The 27,741-nt window shown below is 42.3% G+C and overlaps 1 protein-coding gene across 1 annotated transcript in view; it reads left to right on the top strand.

Annotated features, from left to right (window-relative positions):
- The window catches only part of znf385d (zinc finger protein 385D), a gene marked incomplete at both ends in the record, with an annotated part of 81,767 nt that extends 57,407 nt beyond the window's left edge, over positions 1–24,360 (top strand). Inside the window, 6 exons of the mRNA XM_080741773.1 lie at positions 3,470–3,638; positions 15,665–15,865; positions 16,559–16,702; positions 18,208–18,389; positions 21,835–21,936; positions 24,112–24,360. Of these exons, the coding sequence (XP_080597899.1) occupies positions 3,470–3,638; positions 15,665–15,865; positions 16,559–16,702; positions 18,208–18,389; positions 21,835–21,936; positions 24,112–24,360 (1,047 nt within the window). The remainder of the gene's footprint in view (positions 1–3,469; positions 3,639–15,664; positions 15,866–16,558; positions 16,703–18,207; positions 18,390–21,834; positions 21,937–24,111) is intronic.
- Between the last annotated feature and the right edge of the window lie 3,381 nt (positions 24,361–27,741).

Raw genomic sequence — 27,741 nt, 5'->3', positions numbered from 1 at the left:
ACTTGAGGTACTTTTACTTTACTGGAGTATTTCCAATTTTCAGTATTACTTCTACTTCACTACAGCTATTTGAAAACTTTAGTTATAGTTACTTTGTAGATTGTGATACATTTTTTTTTACCAAACATACCATTACATACAGGGACATGCAGATAATGTTAGAGGCAGGGGCTGAAATTTCTAAAAGGGCCTTTTGGTGAAAAATATAGCAAATAGCAGACCTCCAAGCTCCAAGCTCCAACCTATTTTCAGTGCTTGATATGATACCACACTGAACTAAGCATTTAATCAAGTCAATACTGGCGTACGGCATGGATTTCTACACAGAGAGGGCAATTCTTTCAACATAACACTGCATTCAAGTTCAGGAGAGTTTGGACAAGGCAATTCTTCCATGCCTTCAGGTATGGAAAGAGGGCATTTATGTCTTTCACCATAGTGAAAACTGCATTCATGGTCTGGAGAGGGCACAGACAGGTAAAAGGGCAGGGGCTTAAAGGAGTAGTTCACCCCCAAAATGACTTATTTTCTATTAATTACTCATCATGCCATGGAGACAATTCAATAATATCTTTTTTGTATTTGTCGCATTCCTAAGACAAACATAATTATAGTAAATTTACCCAAATGCATTCGGGTCCCCATCCGGAATCAATGGGGTAAATTTATTGCAACACATTTTTTGTCCAAGGAATGCGACAAATACAAAAACATATCATTATACATAAGTAGGTTTATTATTTACATATAAGTTTCCATGGCATGAGTAATAAATAGAAAATAAGTCATTTTGGGGGTGAACTACCCCTTTAAGCCCCCGTTTATATCTATGTGTGCACGTGCCTGATTACATACATACATAACACTTCAGCCCTTTACATTCCAGCCATTTGAAAATAACCGATCTACAAGCTCACAATGCTTTGCGATGCAACGCATTGTAAGCTTGTAGATCTGCTACAAGTGAAAATATGTGAAATGGGACATTCTGCATAATGAGTATTTCTACTTTTGGTACCAATACTTTTGTACTTTTATTACTCAATTAAATGTTGAATTCTGGACTTTTACTTGTAACAGAGTACTTCTACATTGCAGTATTGATACTTGTACTTAAAGTTGTACCATGTAACTTTTTTTATAAAACAAATCTTAAAATGGTCCTAGCTGTTAAATCGCTAAAGTTTTAGAACCCCCACTTCGTTATTTTCAGCTTCTAAAGCCTTCTCTTTATATGTTTTCTATGATCCCTGCCCGGGACCGGTTTTCGTGCAAAAATTGCGTCATCACACTACCGGCCAATCACAGCGAGGGTTATACACTGCCGGCCAATCACAGCGCAGAACATACACTGCCGGGCTCTCTGGTGGGTTTAGGAAACACGCCTTCAGGAAGTACACTGCAGTGTTTACACTGGAGGAGTCTAGCATGTAACTCTCCAACCGCTGCTCGTAGAAGGACACGGGAGACCTCACTGAAAGCGTCTCGGCGAGGCGAGGCGGACGCGGTGGTCTGACGGCCCGGTCCGCGAGCGAAAAACGGACGAAAAAAGCAAACGCGACCGCGGTTTGCTATACTGCTACAGACCACCAGTTGAGCAACTTACACAGTATAGCTTTAAGTAAAAAAATTTGAGTACCCTTTCCACCACTGGAGGGGGAGCAGGCACCCCCACTACATACCGTATATCTATACTATAATTTTGCGAATGTCTGAGTGAGTGAGTGTCTGTCTGTCTGTCTGTCTGTCTCAGCGTTTCTCCTCAGTGGCTGGAGCAATTGATCTGAAATCGCATCACCATCAGCATATGAACACACCTGACATAACTGTGAAGCCCGTTTGTCACTTTCACAAATCGTATGCTGTATAATAGCATTTTTATGGTGTATCTATATCTATTTAGCCTACAGTACCTTTTGTGACCACACATGTTAAGGGAGGGGCGCTGTTGTTCAGGCCATGCACAATCACACACAAACCCACACACACACACACACACACACACACACACACACACACACACACACACACACACACGGGGGGGGGGGGGGGGGGGGTTCTGGCCCTGTTACAGATGTTGTCCAAAATCATGCAGATCGGTACACAGTATCTCTGTAGCCGTTAAATGGAACGGGTATTTCTTACATTGATGCTCCTACATATTAGCATGCAAGCACCAGTTAAAGTTACTTTCCATCCCTCATATACTGTGTGCACAGTGCACATCCCATAATCCACACACTGCACATCATTTCGGAGCTCATATCTTTGAACGGGTAAGGGCTAGTATTATATATTCATATAAACACCCACTCCATAATATTATATATTCATATAAACCACTACATGTACATTATACTACATATACATTATATGTTCATATAAACACCCACTAATATTATATATTCATATCAACTTTTCCTATTGATTTCATAGATAGCTGCATAGACTTGTTTGGCAGCAGCACCATCTATCATCAGTGTTATGTAAATTAATGTTTTGGTCCAAGTGCATTTTCAGACATCCAACCACTTACAATAAACCCTTGATCTGCTCTTTTTTCCCCAATCTACATCACGCGTTGTGAGCTTGTAGATCTGCTATTTTCAGTGAATGTTTGGCCCAGTTTAGGAATACCGGGTTAGGTGATTATACTGTATGTAGCACATGCTATTCTGTGGCTGTTACTACGGGAGTGGTGTTATCGGAAAGCCGTTTTCTACCGCTACAACAATATGACACGTGTTCACACAATGGATTCTTCTTACGAGGAAAAAAGTAGAAACAGCACTGTATTTAACGATAGTGGAGAAAAAGTACATAGAATGGTCTCTTTGTCTCAGTGGTCTTCAGAGAACCCCCCACTACAGCCCATAATTGCAGCTGCTGACGAATGTCTGCCGGGGACGTGTGGCTGGCACATTTATTTATTTCCCCCTGATACCTTAACTTCCTGCCACAGGCAAATTCCACACGGAAGTGTGTGGAAGTAAACAAGAACAACTAAAACTCTTTGCATATGCCCCAGATTCTGTGAGGCTGGATTAAATGTGTTTTTGAAGGTGAGTCTTGGTGGCAATACGTGTTCAGACTTTAAAACCCCACCCATTTAATAAATGAAGAATCATGGGTCAGTCACAGAGAGATTCATCACAGGGACCTTATTATTGTTGATGGGACGTTAAATGTTTGACATTCAGGAACCACATCTATACAACAAGGATTACTGGGTGTTTCTTCTAATTGTGCATGCTGGTTTGATAATAAGCCCGTAAGAGGTTATGCAAGGTTCCAACATTCGCTGTTTGCCATTATTGCAGAAGTGCGAAGCCTATTAACTGTCAAACTCTTAATTATGTTTTGTCTGTCTAATGACTCACTGGTTTTCATCTAGTTTTCCTCTTCAACATCGGCGCGGGCCTTTGTTGGTTCCTGTTTCAAACTGCTGCCTGTTATTTTCTCCCTGCAGAGTCAGGCCCTGTCCCACTATAAGGGGACCAAACACGCCAAGAAGATCAAATCTCTGGATGCACCAAAAAGCAAGCTCAAAGGCTCAGCTGTCGCCATGGAAACCAACAACCAGGAGATGTCCAAGAGCATCACCACTTCACAGATGCACAACGGCACCGACAGGAAAGGTTGGTGTCAGGTCGCCTGTTTTAGTCCATTCAGTCCATAACTGCTTCCTTGGCCATGTCTCTTTGAAATGGAGATTGTTCCTTTCAGCGGGGGACGTGGTAAGAAGGTGCAAATGCACGATGAAATCAAACTGGACAAAGTGCAGATTCTTTAGACAGATTTGACTGTGCTCGTCGTCCATGATAAAACCTCCCAACTGCACAACTGTGGCGCCAAGAAGCCTTCATTTCCTAAGACCACCTGTAATTAAGTCATAAAACTGGACCATTAGACCAGTCCTTCAGACTCTGAGTATCTAATACATTTCTAAAATAAATTGAAAACATATTGTGTTGTTGTCCTCTGGGATTAAGTCTAAAGTTTGAATACCTTTACCCAGAATTTTCCAGAATTCCACATGTAATTGCCTTTAAACAAGAAGCACATTTCTGGAGCTCACACTCAACATCTCAAGATACACAACTTGGCAGGGGCGCTGGAAGTGGGGTGCTGAGGGAGCTGCAGCTCCCCTGGTGGTGGGGAGGAAGAAAAAAAAAAAAAAAAACGTTTTTTTTTTTTTTTTTTTTTTTTTTTTTTTAAATAAGCCTATATATACACACACAGAGCTATATTAAAACAATAATGTATTTGACTTTGGGGAATAAAATATGTTGAAAAAAGGTATTTGATTATCACATGGTGACCTGGTCACATGGTCACCTTGCCACTTCCGGTCAGAAGGGAAGTCAAATTTAAATCCTGCTTTGATGGCACACCAAAGTCTATTTATTTGAGAACTAGAAACTGTCTATAGGCTCATTGTTGCAAACTAACACCGTTGTATAGGCCTATGGGGAATAAAAAACAGTAGAAACTGTTACAAAAATAATACCCGATTTTGTAGTGTGTGCGTGAGTGACTGTGTGTGTGCATGCGTGCTGTGTGTTGCACTGTGTGCTAAAATAACTAGTAACTATATAGCTCCTTGTTACACCGTTGTGCGGGGAATAAGCACCCGAAACCGTAATAAAAATAACCCAAAACCGGATAAAAAAACGTGAATTTTTCGGCGTGCGGCCTTTGGCCGCACGCATGAACTCCTCCAGGCTCAGCTCCCCTTGGGATTTGGGAGTTCCAGCGCCCCTGCAACTTGGTGTAAAACTGCTTTGTGTGGAACCATTTATGCTACCAATGAACATACGGTAGTTACTGAGAATATTTACATGAATAACCTGGTAACTTAATAGCATTGGTTTTAGACATTAGCTCAGGTTTCCCACTCAAACTCCCTTGGTGACAAAACACACTTCAATTACAAAATAATATTGTCCACCAGGATTTGTACGCATGAAAACCCCAGAGACCTTGACAACCGCTCAGACGCAATATCACAACAGACAAATGGCTACTCATTATTTCCATTACCGACAATGCTTAACAAAAAGAAAAGAAACAAGAGGGGAAAAAGAGAGGTAAAAACAAAACAAAACAAAACAAAACAAAACAAAACGGCACATTAAGCCTTGGAGTCTAGCTACAGTAAGTGGGAGCGGCGTTTTGTCACAAGTGGCGCCGGGTAATGAATATTAATGTGCTCAGATGTCAGAAGAATTAATTGGCAAGGCGGGTAAACGCTGCATTATCTGAAAGGCTGAAGTATTTGACGCTCTATCAGTGCCAGATAACTCCCACTAATGAAAAGGCGAGGTCACGGAAGAGTAATGACCATACATAGAGTAGGCTGGAACAACAGGAATAGTGGACCTTTGTTTGCTTTTGCGGAGTGGGCACTCAGTGGTGATGTTTTGGTCTCAAATGTGACAAAAAGCAATTACATTTCTCAGGCTACTGCCTGCTGTGTTCAGAGAGTGGGAGGAATGAATTGTTTATGTTCCGAGAAGAAGAATATACGGTAGAAGGTGTAGAGAGTGTATGAGAGAAGGGATTTGGACACTATATAGCATATCTGTTTTAGGAAAAGAGAAATGTTACCTATAATCACTGTTCGGTTTTTCTTATCCTATTTTCTATCTTATCCTATGTTGTTGTAAATAGAGGTAGTTAGATACATAATTATTTCCCGTAATTGCCGGACTATAAGCCGCAGCTTTTTTCCCATGTTTTGAACCCTGCGGCTTATACAACGGTGTGGCTTATATAACGATTTTTACAGCTAACGGACAGTTAGTTTGTTTTACAATGGTCTTTATAGATAGATTTATACAGCTAACGGCCACCAGGGGCACTCTAGCGGGAAGCAGGAGGGACACCTGCGGCTTATAGTCAGGTGCGGCTTATATTATGTAAGCATTCATTTTTTATTCTAAATTTAGTTGGTGCGGCTTATATTCAGGTGCGGCTTATAGTCCAGCAATTACGGTAATAATACAATTATAATATATTTCACTTTAACTATTTATTTCAAATGGTGGATGCCTTACCCTAGTTAGGTTTCAGAATTCCATGTTGTCAAAGTGGGAAGATAAAGCCTAATGTATGTTCTATTGCACATGCAGTGCTGTCATGCACAGAGAATGGCAGAGTAATAGCAGACCTACAAGCTCACAACGGGGCGCATCCACGTCACGTTGTGAGCTTGTAGGTCGGCTATTCTCGGGCCGGTGACACCGCCACACAACGAAGTATGAATCGAGCTTAATGGAATGCTGCTATGTACTGTATTAGTGCTGCACAATATATCGTTATCGTATCGTTATCGATCGGTATGACCATGCGCAATATCAAAAGGCAGCGATATGGCCGATACTGTATATCTCTCCCAGGGCAAAATTGAACTCAGTGATTTGCTGTGACGTTGACTTAGCATGTTCGTGTCAAGAGAGTAGACACTTCAAAATAAGAGCATGTGTCCTAGGAAAGTAAGCGTGTTACTTTCAGTCAGAGAAATTCAATAAAGAGTGAAAGTGACTTTTTCTTTTTTAGAATGCTTAGTTTTCACTATTGCTACACTTAGAATATCAAATAACAAGTGTGGGAACAAGTGATATTGACTTGTTATTGTGCAGTTTTTTGAATAATGCTTAGTTTTCACTGTTGCAACACTTAAAATATTGAATCTGAAATTTGTACAGTAATATCATATCAATATTGAAATATTTGGCATAAATAGCGAGATATGTTTTGTCCATATCGTGCAGCCCTATATGTGTCATAAGAGGAATGTGAATGGGGAAGAACCAGTGTCTATCTACAGTATATTATGTGAATAGTGTGTAGTTTGTAGGTAGGGTGGATGGATCATGTTTGAAGGCATGTGTCATTTGTGTCATTTTCCCTTTCCCTGGGAGGTTGTGTTTAAAGATGGACAGCTGGCCACAGTAAGATATTACAGATTAGCATGATGACTCAGCCTGCCTGTCAACTGTGTGTGTGCGTGCGTGTACGTGTTTTCACACTAGTGCCAGGGAAAGAGATAGAGAGAGCGAGAGAGAGAAAAAGGGAAGGAGACAGAGAGTGGATAATAGATGGGCAGAGATAGGAGAGACAACTAAATGAAATTGAGAGGGAGCGATAGAACGATGTAGAGGTAAAGGACACAGAGATAAAGAGGGAGACAGTCAGACGGAGCGACGGCGACAGAGACAGGCAGATATAGAGACAGAGTGGGGGGGGGGGGGGGGGGGAGAAATATACAGAAAGGGAGAGGAGAGGCAGACAGACAGACAGACAGACAGACAGACAGACAGGCACACAGACAGACAGATAAAGAGGGAGCCAAAGAGATGGGTGCAGAGCGAGAGACAGAAATGGAGTGGAAAGAGAGAGCAAGAGGGGGAGAGAGAGGGAGAGAGAGAGAGAGAGAGAGAGAGGGGTGCCCATAGCACAGCCCGCCATCTCTCAGTTCCAGTCCACTGCCTGAGGAAATGTAGCCTGATATTAGCTATTAAAGAGCAGATTGTCAGGGGAGCCATGCCAGCGCTGACAGCAGCTGTACAATGTAGCCGTCTGCAGCAGGCTGCATGGAGGCATGGAGGCAGGGGGCTCGCAGCGCGCGGCACAGGCTTGTTCAGCCATCAGCAGCACCACAGTCCCTCTCCCCACTGAAACTCTCTACCCCCCCAACACACACACCCACACGCTCGCATGGTCACACACTTTTGTACCTCAGCCCTGCAATGCACTGAGCTGGAAAAATCCCTTACAGAACACACATCAGAGAAAAGGAACAAATCCGATGAGTTGGTGATTAGACCAGCTCCTCACCTGTGCTGCAGAGCTGCAAAAGTCCCGGTTTGTGGGGGAGGTTGGTCGCGTGTTGTGTGTGCGTGTGTTTGTGGTGCGTGCCTGCCTGCCTGCGTGCGTGCGTGCGTGCGTGCGCGCGTGTCTGTGGGAGGGGGTCATAGGTGTTGAATGGAATTTGTCAGAACTCAAGAGCCTTGAGGGATTGCTGTCCTTTAATTTGCAGGGGAATATAATAGGACGCAATCATTTTAATTAAAGAGCCTTAATCCAGCAACATTGAAAAAAGGTAATCAGATCTTCGGGGAGCTTTCGTGATTGCTTGAAAGACTAAACGGAGTGGAAGGGTTTCGCTGATGCCTAAACCTCTTGGGGAGAGGTTTACACGGACGAGGGACCGGCAGCTGTCCAAGAGGTTTGCTGTATCAGTCTTGTTCTCTTGTTTTCTCTCTTTGTCATGTCCTCACTCCCACCCTCTCCCCCCCTCCCTCTCTCTCTCTCTCTCTCTCTCTCTCCCTCTCTCTCTGTAACTGTATTTACTATTATGGGTGATTCATGCTCAGTTGCACGCCAGTGTCACACTCACACACCAAATATAGCACATCCATAAGCTTATCTGCTATGTTTGGTGCGCAACCAAGTATAATGGGCCCTTTAATGTCTGTTTCCTTTACTTTGTGTTAGCTCATCTCTTTTGACTTTATCTCCACTCTTCCCTCTCACTGCACCCCCCCCCTCTCTCTCTCTTGCTCTGTCTCTCCCTTGCCCTGTCATTTTTCTCTCTCCCACTGTTGTTTTCAATGCTTGTTCATCACTTTCTCTTTCATTGAACTCCTCTCTTTTTCAGTGCCCGTATCACTGGCTCATACTGCAATGTATTTCCTCTTTTCCTCCCCTCTTCCGTCCTTCCATTCATTCATTCCTTTGTTCCTTTATCTCTTCTTTCTCTGTACTTTCTCCTCCGTACTCCCTTTAGTGCTTTCATTCCTCTCTCTCTCTCTCTCTCAGGGACGTGCAGAGAATGTTAGAGAGGCAGGGGCTGACATTTCTAAAAGGGCTTTTTGGCTGAAAATATTGAAAATAGACGACCTCCAAGCTCACAACGCGTCGCAGCGCGACGCGTTGTGAGCTTGGAGGTCGGCTATTTTCGGTGCTTGATACCACACTGAACTGAACCATGGTAAAAACTGCATTCATGGTCTGGAGAGGGCACTTTTTACAGACGGATAAAAGGGCAGGTGCTCAAGCCCCCTTTGATATCTACTGTACAGTATGTGTGCACGTGGCTGCGCTCTCTCTCTCTCTCTCTCTCTCTCTCTCTCTCTCTCTCTCTCTCTCTCTCTCTCTATCTCTCTCTCTATACCCTCCTCTCCCTGTCAGCTCCCACCCACAGCACCTTTAGATTGATCACAGTCATTACCTCCATTAATGAGCTGGGATAGAGTTCTTAACTGGGCCTCCCAGAGCCAGTTAGGCCACAGTGAGCGAGGATATGGATTACTGGAGGCTTCCCAGCATGGAGGGCGTCCTCGGCCCAGCCAAAGTACACTTTAATCACCTGCCCTTCCAACGGCAAATGGCTCTTTAATGGCATTATGGAAGATGGGTGCACTGCGACACAAGGGCAGATGCATGCATGGGTTAACACGGGTTGACCCTCTGACCCAGGTCTTGAAATTAATAAGATATATAGCTTTTCCCCCCTCTACGTCTTCTCCTCAGCTCATATCTCTTTCCTTTGGGGCTTGTCTTGTTTTGCAAGGTCTTTACTGTATTTTGACACATGAATATTAGCTACGTCTTTGTTAACCACATTCTTCAACCCTATTTCAGGCATGTCAAAACATATACGAACATGTTCAAAAATAGCGGAGGTAGAAGATGTGCAAGCTCTCACCTATCGCACTGCGACACAATTATTCTATATGTGTTGCGTGAGGAAGTACACAGGGGCTTACAGTATAAGTGGTTAAGTGCTGAACCTTAATCTACGTACTGTATCACGGTTTGCTGGTAATTCCATCTCATTCTACTGCAGGCATTGTAAGTCCGACTCAGAGCTCAACGCTTGCAATTTCATGTAAATGTAGCTAAATTGAAAATGAAAGATCTTGCTCACATACTGTCCTTTGGAAAGAACAACACTGTGTCCATGTACAACAGTGAAACACAGTGTCATGTGCAGTGTAAAAATAAACTGGACAGGGACAGTGATTTTCTTGCACTTTTCTGGAATCTGGAGGAGGAGGACAGGGCGGATGGTGCTGCTGAAATGCTGCCCATAGAAGCCGGTGTGATGACAGTCAAGTCTCTGTTGAGATGGCTGTGATCAAGTCTTTGGATCGCAGTGATTGCATGTTGTTTTGAAGCCTGGCCCACGACAGCAGGCTGGGAGTAGGGATGGGGCGATATGAACATTTCATATGACGATTATTGTGACAAAAGAAATCGTGATTTACCATATTATCGCGATAATCAAAATCCATTATCCTGGGGTGGAACATTTCCCAAAAAATAGCAGCCCAAATAATCATGTTTTAACTGGGGACCCCCCCACCCTGACGAGCACTAAGGGTTGAGGCATTACATTTTGTATAACACGGTTCTATTGTGAAAATAGCAGATCTACATGCTACATGCCACAACGCCACGCAACGCGAGGCGTTGTGAGCATGTAGATCGGCTATTTTCACAATTTCTGTCTCTAATATTTTACAATTTGGCCAATGTTTCATTGGTCATTTTAGAGGTATTAAAAAGTCCTAAAATTGTCACTTTAGAAATGTGCATATATTCTCTATACACTTAAACTTTATGTTGGTTTGTTTACTGTTGAGTGAGAAAAACAATGTTGCACACTAAGTTAATCATCTGGGGACCCCCCCAAAATAATTTGGGGACCCCCCTGGGGGTTCTGACCCACATGTTGAGGACCACTGCTCTACACCACTGACTGTACAGTAGTGGATGGTAATTGCAGGGAGCTAAGAGGTCACCGCTGCTGCTCTGCTCCTGGCATAAGCATTATTCATCAGCGGCGACAAGGTGGGCCACATCATAAACAGGCTACCAATTAATTGTTCGCTCACATGGTACACAGCTTGAGTTTGACATGACAGGGCAGCGCGCTGCAGTCACAAAGAAAGAAGTTGCTATTTTGTCATTGCTGTTGTTCTGAGTTTGGTTTATGTTATGTTATATATTCACAACATGGCTCTGCAGGAGTCTAGAAGATGGTCTCTCTCTCTGTGTGTGTGTGTGTGTGTGTGTGTGTGTGTGTGTGTGTGTGTGTGTGTGTGTGTGTGAGTGTGTGTGTGTGTGTGTGTGTGTGTGTGTGTGTGTGTGTGTGTGTGTGCGTGTGCGTGTGTGCGTGTGCGTGCGGGCGGGCGTGCAGGCGTGTGTTTTTGTATGTCCGTAGCTAATCTTGCAAACCAATGGACCTATCAGCTCCAAACTGCAGTATCCTGCAGTATCCTCGTCAGTATCCTGCTGGTGACAGTAATCTGGTGTCAGTATCATGGTATTCTGCTATCAGTATTATGGTCAGTATCCTGGTGCCAGTATTACGGTCAGTATCCTGGTGTCAGTATGGTCAATTGGTCAGTATCCTGGTGTCAGTATGGTCAGTATCCCGGTGTCAGTATGGTCAGTATCCTGGTGTCAGTATGGTCAGTATCCTGGTGTATGTATGGTCAGTATCCTGGTGTCTGTATGGTCAGTATCCTGGTGTCAGTATGGTCAGTATCCTGGTGTCTGTATGGTCAGTATCCTGGTGTCTGTATGGTCAGTATCCTGGTGTCTGTATGGTCAGTATCCTGGTGTCAGTATGGTCAGTATCCTGGTGTCAGTATGGTCAGTATCCTGGTGTCTGTATGGTCAGTATCCTGGTGTCAGTATGGTCAGTATCCTGGTGTCAGCATGGTCAGTATCCTGGTGTCAGTATGGTCAGTATCCTGGTGTCTGTATGGTCAGTATCCTGGTGTCTGTATGGTCAGTATCCTGGTGTCTGTATGGTCAGTATCCTGGTGTCAGTATCATAGTTAGCATCATGGTAAGTATCCTGGGTATCAGTATCCTGGTGTCTATGATCCTGGTATCAGTATCATGGTGTCTATGATCCTGGTATCAGTATCCTGGTGTCTATGATCCTGGTATCAGTATCCTGGGGCAGGTTACACCACCAGAACGTAAGTTCTGCCCTAAGTTAGGGAGTAAAGTCCATACTAGAGGCTTAGTAACTACTAGTTAGTTTGTAACTAAGTGAGTTACTAACAGATGTTGCACCACGACTGCTTAAGGCAAAACGTAACTAGTAATGCATAGACTGTTCCTAAAGTAATGTATAGTCGCATAAAATGACGTCATAGCTCCCGAATCCAATGAAAACGAACTGTTTCTAGTAAGGAAGTAAAGCTTGTATCGTCTTTTGTCAACAGAGAGCTCTCTCTCTCCACTGGCATCTACACAAGTCACTGATATGCATGCACAGGGCGAGCACATCCCTGCGCACTGTCCTGCAAACGGATTGTATCACAAATTATATTGGCCTCATAAATTTTTCCCCGTTGTGAAGTAACGCAGGGCAACGCATATTTGGAGACACAGAGGAAGAGAGCGCACCGTTCAATTCGCTGTTGTGCTGTATATGCAGTGGTTGAAAAGTACTCAAATGAATTAAAAAAGTATCAATCCTGCAATATAGAAATACTCTAAATAGCAGACACATCGTGAGCTTGTAGATCGGCTATTTTCAAATGGCCGAAATGTATATAGGGCTTAATGTATGTTTTAAACCGATGGGTCGTTTAATTGTTGAATTAATTAAATAGCCGATATAATGCTGTCTGCCACGTTAGTAGTGTAGTTGCTCTACTCCCATAGTGATAGGTTACTTAGTAAGGACTGAGAGTGTACAAACAGAGTACCTTGAAATTAAAACTAATAAGACCCGTATTTAAACCAAGAGGTCTGGCTTCCCTGTGAATCTCTGAGTCCTATTTATGACATCAGGCTTGCCCAAACATGGAGGGAGAGCAGGGCGGTCTGAGATTATGACTTCACAAAATGTGAAAAATATTCAAAAGAAATATTTTTACAAAATGTAAAAAAAAAAAAAAAAAAAAACCTTCAGGCAATGGCATTGACATCCTTGGCCAAATGGCAGCCTACAGAAGAAATGTTGCACTGATCGGTGTAGTGGTTTCTGAGATTAGCCACGGACAGACACGGATGGACGGACACACATTTGGGGAACATACTGTACTGTACCTACACTACGTACAGAAGACATATGGATGGACATAAAAATTGATTCATACATACAGCATATTTCTATCCTGTTTCATTACATAACAACCTTACCTAACCTTGTCAGAGGTCTAACATATTTTGTGATTCCTGATAGACATGCACCCAATGACAGCATAGTTTCTGTTGTGTTAGCTGTGACACCTCTGCTGGGACAAATATGAGCCATCCATAATGGCTCGCAAAAATAGCATGACATAATTCACTATTGATTTGTTCTCTTGGCTGGCTGATCTTCATTTCACGTCATCGGAGTATGGAGAGCTGAGAGATGCTGGCATCGATCAGCAGGTGCTGCCAAGACCAAATGAAATTGTGTTAAATGAGCGTGCAGTCCGTCCGGTGTATTGTGCACTGTGACATGTGCTGTTCTTTTGGGATCAGAGTTCATAGATGTGTGACAGACAGACTTAAATCCTACCATTAACAACACGACAATCACTTCCATACAGTGGTGTAAAGTAACTAAGTACATTTACTTAAGTACTGTACTTAAGTACACATTTGAGTTATTTGTACTTTACTTGAGTATTTCCAATACTTCTACTTCTACTCCAGATCTCAGATCCAAATATTGTACTTGTCTTTTACTCCACTGCATTTATTTGAAAACTCTAGTTACTAGTTACAGATATAAATTGTAGCCCTATTTTATACCTAGGCTGTTTGAAAATAGCCGATCTACAAGCTCACAACGCGTCGCATTTAGAACTTTGACTTTTGGTACTTTAAGTACATTTTGATGCCAATACTTTCATACTTTTACTCAAGTACATTTTGAATTCTGGACTTTTACTTGTAACAGAGTACATCTACAGTGCAGTATTGACACTTTTACTTAAGTACAAAATATGAGCAATTTTTCCACCTCTGCTTCCATAGCAGTAATATGTCCTCAGTGGTGAAGTACTTTCTGATAATCGATGAAATATTGAATCATATTACAGTGTCTGTTCATCTTGATAACCTGGAGTTCATGTAAATTGCATTTTAGTTTTGCTGACATAATTCCCATACATCACAATGGCATTTAATCGATTAGCGAACACGGCTCCAGAATACCTAACAAAGAAGTTCCAGTTGCATTTAGAGTAGCTGGAACATTAACACGACAGTAACGCATTCAAATTCCTTTGTACCATATAGCACAACGATAAAAATGTTTAGTTCAGGGGTCTTCAACGTTTTCAGGCCAAGGACCCTTTAGTTGAGAGAGAGATGAAGCGGGGACCCCCACAACCTTTTCATAGATTCCATATAGTTTCATTGTTTGGCAGCACAATCATCAGTGTATTTTGGATTCATGTCAATTTGTGTTTTAAAATATTTAACCACTTGAACCATCAATACTTAATAAACTTGACCTTTCACTCTCTACTTAGTCTGCTCTTTTTCCCCTCCACACCAAAGCTCTTGCTGCGAGGCGTTGTGAGCTTGTAGATCGGCTATTTTCGGCTACAGTTCTAAGAATATGGACACCAGGGTTCAAGTGGTTAATATAAAAAAGGAGAAAAATAATTCTATCACTCAAAGATTTGGAGGACCCCCTGTAGTAACTCTGAGAACCCCCTAGGGGTCCCGGACCCCCTGTTGAAGACCTCTGGTTTAGTTTTACTAGAGGTTCGGGCCACTATTTATTTGCAGCCCTCACACCTACAGTATGTCGCACTGCCAATCTGACCAATATGTCATAGTGTCGGGGGCTTTGTAAATACCCATTGTGCCTGTCTGTCTGCATCCCTTTAGTGCCTATATATGGAGATCTCTGTAGCTGTCCGTTTGGCAACCTGTGTCTCTTCTACATAATGTCCATATGGAGATCTGTCAGTCCTTCCTTGTCCCTTTTATGCCCATATATAAAGATTCCTGATGTCTTCAGTACACACTTGGTCCACTCCTTATTTCCCCCTACAGTGAGTGCACCAAATCTCTTTGCCGGAAAACTACAAGCTCACAATAAACGTAAATTTATAACGTATAAACTTCAGGTTGATTGTAATGATTGCATGTGTATAGGGGTTAGGGTTCTCTACTGAGAAAACCAAGGTGGAGCAGTACAAGTGAGTAGTTCAGTAATATGGATGTCAACTCTTTTCATGACCTTTGGAGAAACTTGATGTACAAATGTATGTGTCGACTGAATGAGTCTCAAAACTATTATTACGCTGCTGTCTAACCCCTGCCTTAGTGCTTCAAGGTATCTGTCTTTTTGTAAACACTGATTGTCTCTTGTTATAGCTGATGTTTTTTATGTTTTTGGGGTGTTCTTTTTCTATGTTATAGTGTTTTTATGCTGTTTGTTTTTTAATGCACGTCACATCTGAGTCTACACAAATAAAGTTGATTGCGTCACTCACAACACATTGCAATGCGATGCGTTGTGAGCTTGTAGCGTAGCTTAGTGTGGTTGAAACACATTTTCTAACCATTTCAAGGTTAGCCACATGCACAGACTGTTTACACAGCTTTTGCCAAGTGCGTAATGAAGCCTTGAAGCATAGGATTGATTCCATGCTCAACAACGTGTTTCCCTCGACAGATGCAGCACCCCTACAATTAACCCCCGTGCTCAGACTGGCAAAACCTCTGGTATCACTGGCTCTCCCTGTCACCCCTACGCTGCCATCCCTGCCAACGGCGTTTCCAAACACCACCGCCGCCACATCTCCAGCCACGGAGTCTACCTCAGCCGTTGGAGGGGAGGACATGGGATCCAAGCCCGGCTCGCCTTCAGACCAAGGTTATTATAGTTTTGTTTCTTTGCTTTTTTTCATTCCTTTTTTTTTTTTTTTAGTTTTTTTTTTTGTTTAGTTTCAAGTAGTTTTTAAAGTGGGTTCACTAGTTTGGTTTATTTATTTATTATTAACTTTTTTCAAAGCCTGCCTGACAGCATTTTTTTTAGTTTAGTTTCAAGTAGTTTTTAAAGTGGGTTCACTAGTTTGGTTTATTTTTGATTTATTCTTTTAACTTTTTTCAAAGGCAGAGTTGTAGATTGGTTGTGGCGTTAGTTTTAATATGGGGTAGTCAGGGGTGAGATTCAACAAGCTCTGAAAAATGTGCTTGTAGATCAGTTTTATTTTACTATTTGTAAGTGAAATAAATATTGGAAGATAATATTTCATATCCACCCATACTAGGCTTTTGTATGAAATATTGACCTTTTCTTAGGACATTTCCTCTATGATTTTAGTTTGTGTGGTTTTACTTTGTTTAGTTTTGCAAAAAGGCAATGAAACACAGAATTCAGTTTGTTATTAGTCAGTAATCGTTTTTCTTTTTTTTTTTTTCTTTTTTTTTTTTTGTGAAGCCTCGTTTTATTTTAAGTTGTAAAGTTGTCAGTTGTAAACTCAAAAGTTTGTTCAGTTCTAGTTTAGTTTAGTTTTAGTTTTTTTTCTTTTGTTAGTTTCAATTAACTATAAAAACCTTGCCTCAGACCCAGATACAGAGCCATCAGAGGCCAATGGCGAAGTGGAGGCTGACAACGAGACGGAGGAGGAGAAGGCTCTGCGTCTCCTGTACTGCTCGCTCTGTAAAGTGGCTGTTAACTCTGCCTCTCAGCTGGAGGCTCACAACAGCGGTGAGAGACAACGTCCTGACATTTCTGCTGTGTCCCCGCGGCTGGCCAGCCAAGTCACTTACCCTTTAATGGCTTTCTGCAGGGGAGTTTCCTCTTGGCAGTAAAGCGCATTTCCAATGAAGAGTCTTCTTGTTTATCCATTGATTTTGAGTGTCTCTACTCTCTGTTGGCGTTCATTCAACACTGAGATTGTACAAATGTAACCATTTTTTGTTTTGTTTGTACAATCTCTTAGGTACAAATTGATTAATTAACACTGAGGATATAACAATATAATATAATATAATAATATTGTTGCAGAGCTGTTTGTACAGAGGACAAAAAGGGACTACCGATTAACAGATAAGCTTGTTCCTGGCTCTTAAATTCCATGATGTTTCTATTACATTTCTTTTTTTCTTTTTTTTTTTAAGATTAGTTTTTTGGGCTTTTATGCCTTTTTATTGGATAGTAGACTGACAGGAAACGGGGGGAGATGGGGAGAGACATGCGGCAAAGGTCGTCCGGATCGGCGACACCGCCAGGCATCAATGCCTATATGGTATGCGCTTAGACCAGTAGGCCACCGGGCGCCCTCTACATTTCTTTTTTTAACCCATAAAAAAAAGTCCGATTTGAATAAAGACTTATAGACCTAAGTCCGATTTGAAAATTACCCGCTGTTTTTCTGGAAAAACGATTACTCAGCCTCTGTAGCAGTTAAAAACAAAATTCCAAAACTATTTGATAGCTTACATCTTTGGCTTTCATAGAAAAAAAATAATAATAGAAAAACCTTTTTCAAAAATGACTGTACTTCAGTTCATACTGAACATACTGTAATACACAAAAATGTGTTCCCGGCCTGAGGGGGTAATACACTTTAATGTGTATCCGTGGGTTAATTCGTTCATATTAAGTTCAAAGATAGCTCACAGTACAACTATTTGTATGCTTTTTAAACATTTCTCATTTGTCATTACTGCTGGAACGCTGTCTTTCTCATGAGATCAGTGCAATGAAGCTAATCCAAACTGTAATTTAGCTGTCTATAAAATGTGTATGTCTGGACCGTTCTGCGCCAAATGTCTTCTGCCTTCTCTTCCAGGAGGTCAACTTAGTACCTCCACACATTTTATGTTTACTTTAATTTTATATTGGATGTCAATGGGGCTCAGATCGGGCTGAAACGATGCCCAACTTTTGAGATGACTGATGTCATTAACGTTGCCAATACACGTCGGAATAAATACTAAAAGAATTGAGCAAGCGCAATACAGTATGACCAAGGATGTGATCCAATAATGATGTTAAAAACCTTTTTGTGAAATAAATAAAATCTGCACACTGGCTCTCGGCCAGGGTACTTAGAAAGCAGCAATAAAAAAGTTGGAGCCAAGATCCAGTGTTGAGGCTTTTTATTCATTTCACTGATGAACTGCTGTTTGTTCAGCGTTTGTTCCTTTCGTTTTTTTATCATGAAATATGGATTCCATATCACTATTTTATTTGTATTTATTGTGTAGGTACGAAGCACAAGACAATGCTGGAGGCCAGGAGTGGCGTTGGGGCTATCAAGTCCTTCCCCAGGCCAGGGGTCAAGAGCAAGTTGGTCCCACCCGTCAAATCAACAACAGGCCTGCAGAACAAAACATTCCACTGTGAGATCTGTGATGTCCATGTCAACTCAGAGACCCAACTCAAACAGGTGTGTTAACTTCAACTCCCAACATCAAGTTTATTGTCACGTCACAAAGTCCACAGGTGTAAAATAGGTGACATCCTTTTCCGTACAAGCTCCAATGATTTGCAGTTATAGACCGATTTCTCAGAGCGGCAGCCATAACTGTTGTCAAGCGGCACCTACAGTATGTATGTGTGTGTGCGGCTGTGCACCGCAGCTATCGGTACACGGCAGCGCTCTGGAAAAAGGTCTATATATAGAATAGAGCAAGAAACAAAGGAAAAGTCAGATAACAATATCAACTATACATACTGTTACAACAAATGTGTCAGAAATTTATCACATGCTCTTGTGCAAGTAAGAGACATCACAGTCAAGATCTCAAACATGTACAATATAGGTGCCAGTGCAGCAGCAACAGGGTGTGTTCATTGTCATATATACTGTACATAAAGTGATAATGTATGGCGGTGTACGTCACCAAGACTGACATGGCGGCAAGGCTCAGTGCTTGTTCAACAGCCTGATAGTTGACAGTTGGAAACAGTTCCATAGTCTGGACGTGTTGCTTTTGATACATACATAGGTATTGCTTGCCTAGCCTGCCTGACAGCATTGACAGATTTTGGCTGGGGTGGTGGGTGGTGTCCATGATGATCCACTCAGCCTTGGCTATGCACCACTGGTGTTGATTTTGACAGCAAAAACGTTGATTTAGTTTTATTCATAGTCTTTTGAATAAAATTCCATTTAGTCATATTTTATTTATTCATCTGAAATATTTTACTTTTAGTCCATTTTTTTTGTCGACTAAATCTACAGTTGATTTAGTGTATTTTGGCAGGCCTTGATGGCGTCGTAATGGCTGATTTTGCATTTTTTGACGATCTACAAGCTTGTAGATTGGCTATTTTCAGAGCGCAACACCTGAGCGCAACCAAACATAAAATGTCTTGTCTTTTAGTTTAGTTTCACCACCAGTCCCTCCCTGACATTGTAGTCATCATAGCTTATTTTTATTTCGTTTTTATTTCCTTTTCGTCAGTGAAAAAAGGTAGTCGACCAAGTTTTAGTTGCCGAAATCAACAATGCGCGCCACTTCTCATATGCGCACAACGCACATGTACAGTATGTCCTCCAGTGATGCACTGGGCCGCCTGCGCCACCCTCTGTAGCACTTCGTGGGTTGAGGGTGGTGCAGTTCCCGTACCAGGTGGTGATGCCTGTAGCCTGTATGGGTGTTCTCCAGAACTTCCTGAGGATGGCGCTGCTGGATTTCTCCAGCTGTCTGAGTTTCACACGGTTGGGTCCAGAGCTACCGATAGATCTCTAAGCTTTGCGTCAAGCTATGCAGGAAGTATGGAGTTGAATGCCAAGCTGTAGCTGTCACCTGAGAAAGGGCGGTGTGAAGACAGAGCCATGGCAATTGTGTCGATCTATTTTGACAAAATGCAAATTTCCATGGGAACAGTGTGGCAGGCAGCACGGAACAAATGTAGTCCCTCATCAGCCTCTCAAAGCATTCGTTGACAATTGAGGTGACAGAGACAGCTCTCCAGTCATTCAGACACGTTAAAACTTGGAGTGCTCGGGGACCGCCACAACGGCGGACATCTTGAAGCCTGCGGGGACCACAGCCTGGGAGAGGGAGAGGTTGAAAATATCCACAAACACTCCCGCCAGCTGGTCCACACATGCTCTGAGGACGCAGCCTGGGAAGACATAAGTGAGAGAGAGAGAGAGAGAGAGAGAGAGAGAGAGAGAGAGAGAGAGAGAGTGTGTGTGTGTGTGTGTCTGTGTGTGTGTGTGTGTGTGTGTGTGTGTGTGTGTGTGCGTGTGTGCGTGCGTGCGTGCGTGCGTGCGTGCGTGCGTGCGTGCGTGCGTGCGTGCGTGTGTGTGTTTGTGTGGCGTGCGTTTGTGCGTGCATGTGTGCGTGCAAAGAATTAGAGTGAGTTAAAGATTTAGCAATAAAAAAGAGGCAGGAAGAGAAAGACGGATGAGAGATAGGGTTGGATAGATTGGAATGCTGTGTAATCAACAACACATATGCTAATAATTCCGATAACTGCAGTTTGGGCTTGTATTTGATTTGACTTTAGTTGCGATGTGAATGTATGTTTATTGAAGCTTGGAGTAGATCGGTATAGTTTCCTACTTGTCAGTAGCACCTTTGGCTAAATGGCATTGAGAGCTCTACCTTGATTGAACCATTTAATTCTGTTCTCATTGGCTCCTGGCCCACGTAATTATTATTATTCCAATTAAACCTCTGTCAGTATAGCAGTACATTTCTCATCACAGTGTAGTTGAAGTCTCCAATATAAACTGGAAAGGAATTTAGGTTGAATCTTTGGCACATTCCATCCATTAAGTTTTATTTCATTTTATTTCAGGCAGACAGGCACTACAGTATATGTTGAAAATGTCAGCAAAAAGCCTTGACATATCTTACTGAAAATAGACAGATTATATACATGATTTGATTCAGTGACTTTGAGAGAGCACTTTCATATGGCATTTTCCTAAATGAAGACAATTAACTTTGACACATTTCAGGTTCAGCTTGATTCAGTTCTGGAAGAATAGGAAACATGTTATTAAATCAATTTTAAGCACTACTGAAATGTCTGACTAAAAGCCATTTTCCAAAATCTGTCATTGCTCATTGGCATGTGCCCACTAAATTCTTAGACTTTAGGCTTTAGTTATTATAAATATTTCCCACTTAATGTATGGCATACATACTGTATAGTATACTGAACAGACATAGGCTATTTGGTGGACCCTTTCGGTGCGCAACACTTGCACGCAATTAATTATAAATCACCCCATGCCTGAACACACACACACACACACACACACACACACACACACACACACACACACACACACACACACACACACACACACACACACACGTACCGGTACACACATGCGTGCGCACACATGCGCGCGCGCACACACACACACACACACACACACACACACACACACACACACACACACACACACACACACACACACACACACACACACACACACATAGGAAGGCATATACAGTAAACTGTAAAAATGGATCGACCAGGGACTGCAGTAGTAAGTTGTCCATCCCTATTCTCTGGAGTGTGCACTGCAGACCCTTCTTTATATTTTGTGTGTGACATATTTTACATTTTAGGGATTTAGCCATGGGTCTTATACACCCTCACAGTGAGTGCACAGGTGGGAGTGTAGTTGCTTGCGGAGATTTCCACAGAATTCATCGCTTTTGCCGGATTTAATTTATAGCGTGTGTGTGTGTGTACACGCGAGTGCACGCACACACGCTCAAACGCACAAACAGTGCACATCTGACTTGAATGTTGTATACCTACTTATGCTACTGCTTATTTGTCAATACACCGTATGGTTGCAACCGAGTGTCTCTAATTAAGATGTTTGACGCAGCTTGTTATTGTTTAATTTCCAGCACATCAGCAGCAGACGTCATAAAGACAGAGCTGCAGGTAAACCAGCCAAACCCAAATACAGTCCCTACAGCAAGCCACAGAAAGGTCTGAGCAAACAACCGGTGAGTCCCTTTAAGATTATCACAACATGTCTTTTTTCTTATTTTATTCAGCTCAAGAGTAATACCTACAGTATTTGTCAAGACATAGACATGATACCTACACTAACAAAATAATTGCTGGTAGAAGGATTAATCATTTATCATTTTAATTTAAGCCCTGATAAATGGTCAACATTTCTTTGGAATACAAAAAGTAGTTTGCCGTTGTTTTGGACTTTGTCTGGTACATGTACAGGTACAATACAAAAGAAGGTCTGAGCCCTGCACTCCGAAAGGTGGAATGCATGGGTCAAATAAAATTTCTCAACATAATTGAAAGTTTAATCTGTACTGTAAATACAGTATAGTATTTGATCTGTATATAGCAGTGGTTCCAAATCTTTTTAGCCCGTGGCACAAAAGAGATACTAGTGAAAACAGCAGATCCACAAGCACACAACGCGTCGCTTCACGTTTGAGCTTGTAGACCGGCTATTTTCACTACTTCTTAAACATTTGTTTTCTAATTCGTGGAATTTCTTAGATTTTTTTTTATTTCTTCATAAAACTACTGAGAAAAATTGAATCATGTTTTCAATTCATGAAGAAAATTACTTTTTTGAGAAGATATTTGGAATAATAATAATTAAAAAACTAAATGAAGGAAACAAAAGATGTATGAAGCCAGGGACTCATAAAAATGTGTCCGTGACCCAGAAATGGGTCCCGACCCAGTGTTTGGGAAACACTGCTAGCATTCAGAGACTGTGGAATAGTTGTCTGTCTACGTGAGACTACAATGACACTAACAACCAAGGTACAGTCACTGCTAAACAGACCTGCAAAACAGCAGCACACATCTGAAACTCTAATGTTGGGTGCCGTGTTGATACCAGTATGGCATGATTAACCACTTCAACCCTAGTCTAGACCACAGGTTTTCAACTTTTTTCATATCAAGTTCCATTATTTATTCGGCATTTGAGCCACAGACCACCATTTGAGCAGCAAAAATAACCGATCTAAGAACTAACAACACATTGCGTTGTGACACGTTGTGACCTTAATGTTCCCTCCAGATTAGCCAAATAATAAAACAATAACAGTTTACTATTAAAAGCATGTGCTCTTACTGAAATGGAAAACAAGACGGGGGCTCGCAACTCACTTGTAAATGCTCCAAATCTTTATTTACGGTAAACAGCAGCAGATACAACATTTCGACCCCTGTGGTCTTTTTCAAGAAATGGGTCACTGAGCAGTGAACCTTGCCCATTTGGTACTACTTCAAGCAGATTGAAATAAATGCAAAAAAAAAAGCCCTTTTGATCCGATTCTAGAGTAATGGATAGAGGAGCTGATGTGGCTGATGTTGAGAAGCAAAGTCAGGCTGTGTGCCTGACTTTCCATCTTAGCTTTCTTGAAATGGCATCCATCACACCCACTGTTGGCTGAGACAAAATGCAGGGGTTAACAGTATGGGGGAAATTACTTTTTCTGAAACCCATCATCGACTGAGTTAACGGAGACGAGGATCTTTGATGAGCAGAGAGTAAAGAATGCTTCCCATAGGGTAACAATGCCTCAGTCAGTGATTGATAGCCCATGACAATTGCTGCCATTGCGGTGTTTTGTGAAACCGTAACTTTTCCATTACTGATACAGAAGATTAAGTCAGATAACTTTGGTGACCTTTGTGGATTTGTGTTTATTTGCTGAGATAGTTCTTTCTGTTCCACTTGTTTTCTTTCTCATATTTATTTATTATGCATGTATTTATTTATTTCTCTTTCTCTTTGTTCTTTCTTTTCTCTGTGTAAAGAATGATTAGCCCCATGTTCAGCAGTTATGCTTCAAACTGGCTTTGTTTCACAGCGCTGGACTTCATCATTAGTGTCCAGTGGTTATGTTCTAAAAGACAGTTTGCTTGTTTGACTATCGTTGTTGTCGGGTGGAAACCTCGTACCTCCAGGTTTCAAATGTGTCCGTTCTTTCGCAAAGCAAAGCCCTGCTTCATCATACAAGGCCGTCACACAAAAGTAGTGAAAACAGCAGATCTACAAGCACACAACGCCTCGCAAAACAAGCGGTTTTGGACATACAAGGTTTTCACCCGACAACGACGCTATCTTACACTGTGTCATTTGAGGATGGGATTGATTAGTTTTGTTTCTATATATCTCCTTTCTCCAGCAGGCAAAGCTGACTTCCATTGGAAAGGAGCTCTGCCAGCCTCTGACTTCACAGATCTTGCCCGCACACTTTGCAGCAACACTCGCCGCAGCCATAAGCAACGGTTTCTCCCTCCGCTCCACACACACCACCAACCACCACGCCCCGACCACCACCCTCTTCCAAGCACAGAGCCTGCAAGCACTGCTTCGCCCGGCCCCCGGGCCCGTCAGGACCTCCCACCACCCGCAGGTTCTGTTCGCCCCCTATTGACCCGGTCTGATATGGTGATGTGCAGACCCCTCCCATCAAGAACCAACCACACACTTAACCTCGGGTGGGAGGTCTGTCAGAATCCATGAACCTTCTGTATATCTGGGCTACCTTCATCCTCCCATCATTCAGTGATGAGTGAAACAAAAACATTTTGAGGATGCTACTGATTGTAACTTCTCCCTGCTCGGAAGATCTGTCTAGATCCACAGTGTCAGTCCACCATTTGAAGCTAAACTTGACTGCTGTCCAGCGGACTTTGAATTGGATTTATTTCTCTAATATATTTCTGATTTGGTCTAGCCTACTAAGAACCTCCCTTCTCTTCAGCTGTATATTATCTGGGTCATTCTGTGTGCCATTCTTGTGCCCTTGGACTATACTGGAACACTAGACCTGGTCCTGTATTTTACCGCAATAATGTATAAGACAAACCCTTGAACTATGCAGTGTCAATTCGTGTGCAATGCAAGGCACAATTTCAGCTCTAGCTAAATGTGGTAAGGATGTACTGTACGATGTACTATTTGTAAAGACACAGTGTGGCACTAACATCATATGCTTTAGTGGAGGCTACAGTACCATCACTCATAGTTTTAACCGGCTGTTTATGATTAGAAAACAAGTCCTTTGCTGTATGCACTTTAAAGCCTGATTTATGCTACTGTGACAGTGTCATGCGACAAAAATAATGTATTTTCAATTGAAAACACAACACAGGTTTTTTGTTGAAATGATGTTATTTTTGCCAAGCAACAGGCCACATGACACTTTGCCACGGAAGCATAAATTGGGTTAAGCCTCTCCTGAGTTGATGTCTACATTAGATGGCTAGACTGTGTTAGATGGTAAGTTTGTGTCGTGTTATCTCTTGCATAATGTGTTTGTATTTGTCCATTCATACAGTAATTGTGCGTGCGTGCACGTGTGCGTGTGTGTGTGTTTGCATGTGTCAACACATTTTTTGTGAACGCTTGGTGAGACATGTCTAATTGGGACAAAGTGTATGATCCAGTTTGATGTTACTACAATTTAATAAGGTTAAGGTTGTGAGACATGGAATGAATTAAACAGTCAATGTAGTAGTGTGCATGAGTGTGTGTGTGTGTGTGTGTGTGTGTGTGTGTGTGTGTGTGTGCGTGCGTGCGTGCATGCGTGCGTGCGTGCGTGTGTGTGTGTAAAGAAGTGATTTTAAGCTTGCCATCCATCAGTAAGCCATCCTAGTTGATATCTAGCACACATTATCACTGACAATGTCTTGGGTCAGAGGGACCACTAAGGCTTGTGTGTATATTACCTGTCAATGTGTATAAGGTGAACAATTTCAAATAAAAGAGTCCTACTTTGTTAATTTTTGCTCATTCTGTGTAGATCAACAGCATTTGTACCATCAGGTTTAGAGGTAGATATGATATCTGTGGTAGACATTCAGGCTAATATAAAGTGCTATGGGAAAATTCATAGAGGAAATTATATATCTATGAATTGGGAGTGCACTCAGCTTACTTACTTATGCCTATAGCCCGAACAAAGTGCTCTCCAGGCATCCCAGTCATGGGCCAGTGTCACCAGCTGTCCTCATGTGTGTCCAGAGGTTTTCACATCTGCATCTCGGTCACACCACCAGGTGTTTCTTCCCTGAGAAGGAAGAGCCTTCTCCCCTGTGGGTTCCAGACCAGGGCGTATCTTGTATCTTGTGATACAAGATGCAGGTTTGCGAAGAGTGTGGCCAATCCATCGCCAGCGTCTTTGGAGGAGTTCTTCCTCTTTCTACAGCATTGATTCTCAACCTTTTCAGGCCGCGACGCCCAAAATAATCTTAAAATAATCATATTTTAACTGGACAACCCCCCCCCCCACGAGCACCAAGAGTTGAGGCATTACATTTTGTATAACACGGTTCTATTGTGAAAAAGGCGTTGTGAGCTGCTATTTTTACAATTTCTGACTAATTTTAGAGGTATCAAAAAGTTGCAATTCCAAGTCCAATTGCAACTTTCCAGTCCAGTTCCAATGCACTCAACGCATGTATAGTAGACAAATGTGCTCCTCAGAACACAGGTCTCCGCCAGGCCAGGTAATTTATTGTGGGCCAGCAAAGTTGGTGGAACATGGTGGAAAACTGGTCAGGTGGAAATCAGTAATGGAAATGGGGCATAGCGTATTTGGGGAGTTGTGTAATAATCCACAATGTTAATCTGCCTGTTATAGCGCCACCATGAGGGAAAAAACATATTCTCCGGCCTTCAGCCCTCCGGCATGGCCTGGCGGAGACGGTACATTACACACATCCTCTTAGATTTATCTGATGTATAAAAACTGATAATGGGTGAGCAGTTAGAGGGTATTAGAGTGAGCAAACCTTCAGACACTGCCAAAGATGAACACAAATAGATTGCACCTAGGCTATAGGTGCAATCTATTTTTGTTCATCTTTGGCAGTGTCTGCCAAAGTTCTGTGATGGTTCGTAGGAGCGGCTAGTATTTAATGACTTTGGTCATAAAGGCTTCCTCTAAGCTAGAATCAAAGGTTCAGGCCATTTCAAAAATGGAAACTGATTTGTCTCCTTCATTGACAACAACAACATCTGATGTACCGGTATTAGCAGAGAGATGTGCAAAGATTTCAGGATATTTGGTACAGAGATGAAACATGGAAGGTTTGACACAGGAATGTTTGTACTTTCTCACGGACAGTGCAAAATGTTTAGAAATGTCCTTTGTTATGAGATCAACTATTCTGTTGTGGCGTGCTATGTAAAGTCCTTTATAGGCATAGCAGCCTTTAAGAATATGTGACATGGTTTTTGTAACAAGCCCTGTGGTGTGACGCAAACAATGAGCACGCATATACGTGCACGCACGCACGCACGCACGCACGCACGCACACACACACACACACACACAGACACACACACACACACACACACACACACACACACACACACACACACACATACACAGAGGTGCAGAAACAAAGAGCTGCTATTTAAAACCTGCTATCTCACCTCCATTGGAAAAAACATCTTTGACAAATGCAGATCCTGTATGTCTCCGAAGAATCCAGTTCAACACGATACCAATAAGTCATCAGACACATTAATCCCAGTAGTTCGGTTGTCTGTGAACTTTTCCATGAACCCATAAGCTTCTCCATCTATCAGCAGGAGTATATCGTCTCCCAAAAAGCTCCCAGTGCACTCCCTTAGCTTCCATCTGGGTTGGCTGCATGTCCATCCAGAGCACGAAGCTTGTTTCCAGAACCCTGCTCCCACACCAAAACGAATGCAGCCAGCAGACCATGCAGGCAGGGGTGTCGCACCAAATTCTGGGCCCTGGGTACAAAGATTCACTGCGGGCTCCCCATGAATGTTCTTCATA

The sequence above is a fragment of the Nannobrachium achirus genome, assembly GCF_963921795.1.
Source record: "Nannobrachium achirus genome assembly, chromosome: 2".
Taxonomy (NCBI): Eukaryota; Metazoa; Chordata; class Actinopteri; order Myctophiformes; family Myctophidae; genus Nannobrachium; species Nannobrachium achirus.
This window is presented reverse-complemented; position numbering and strand designations above follow the sequence as displayed.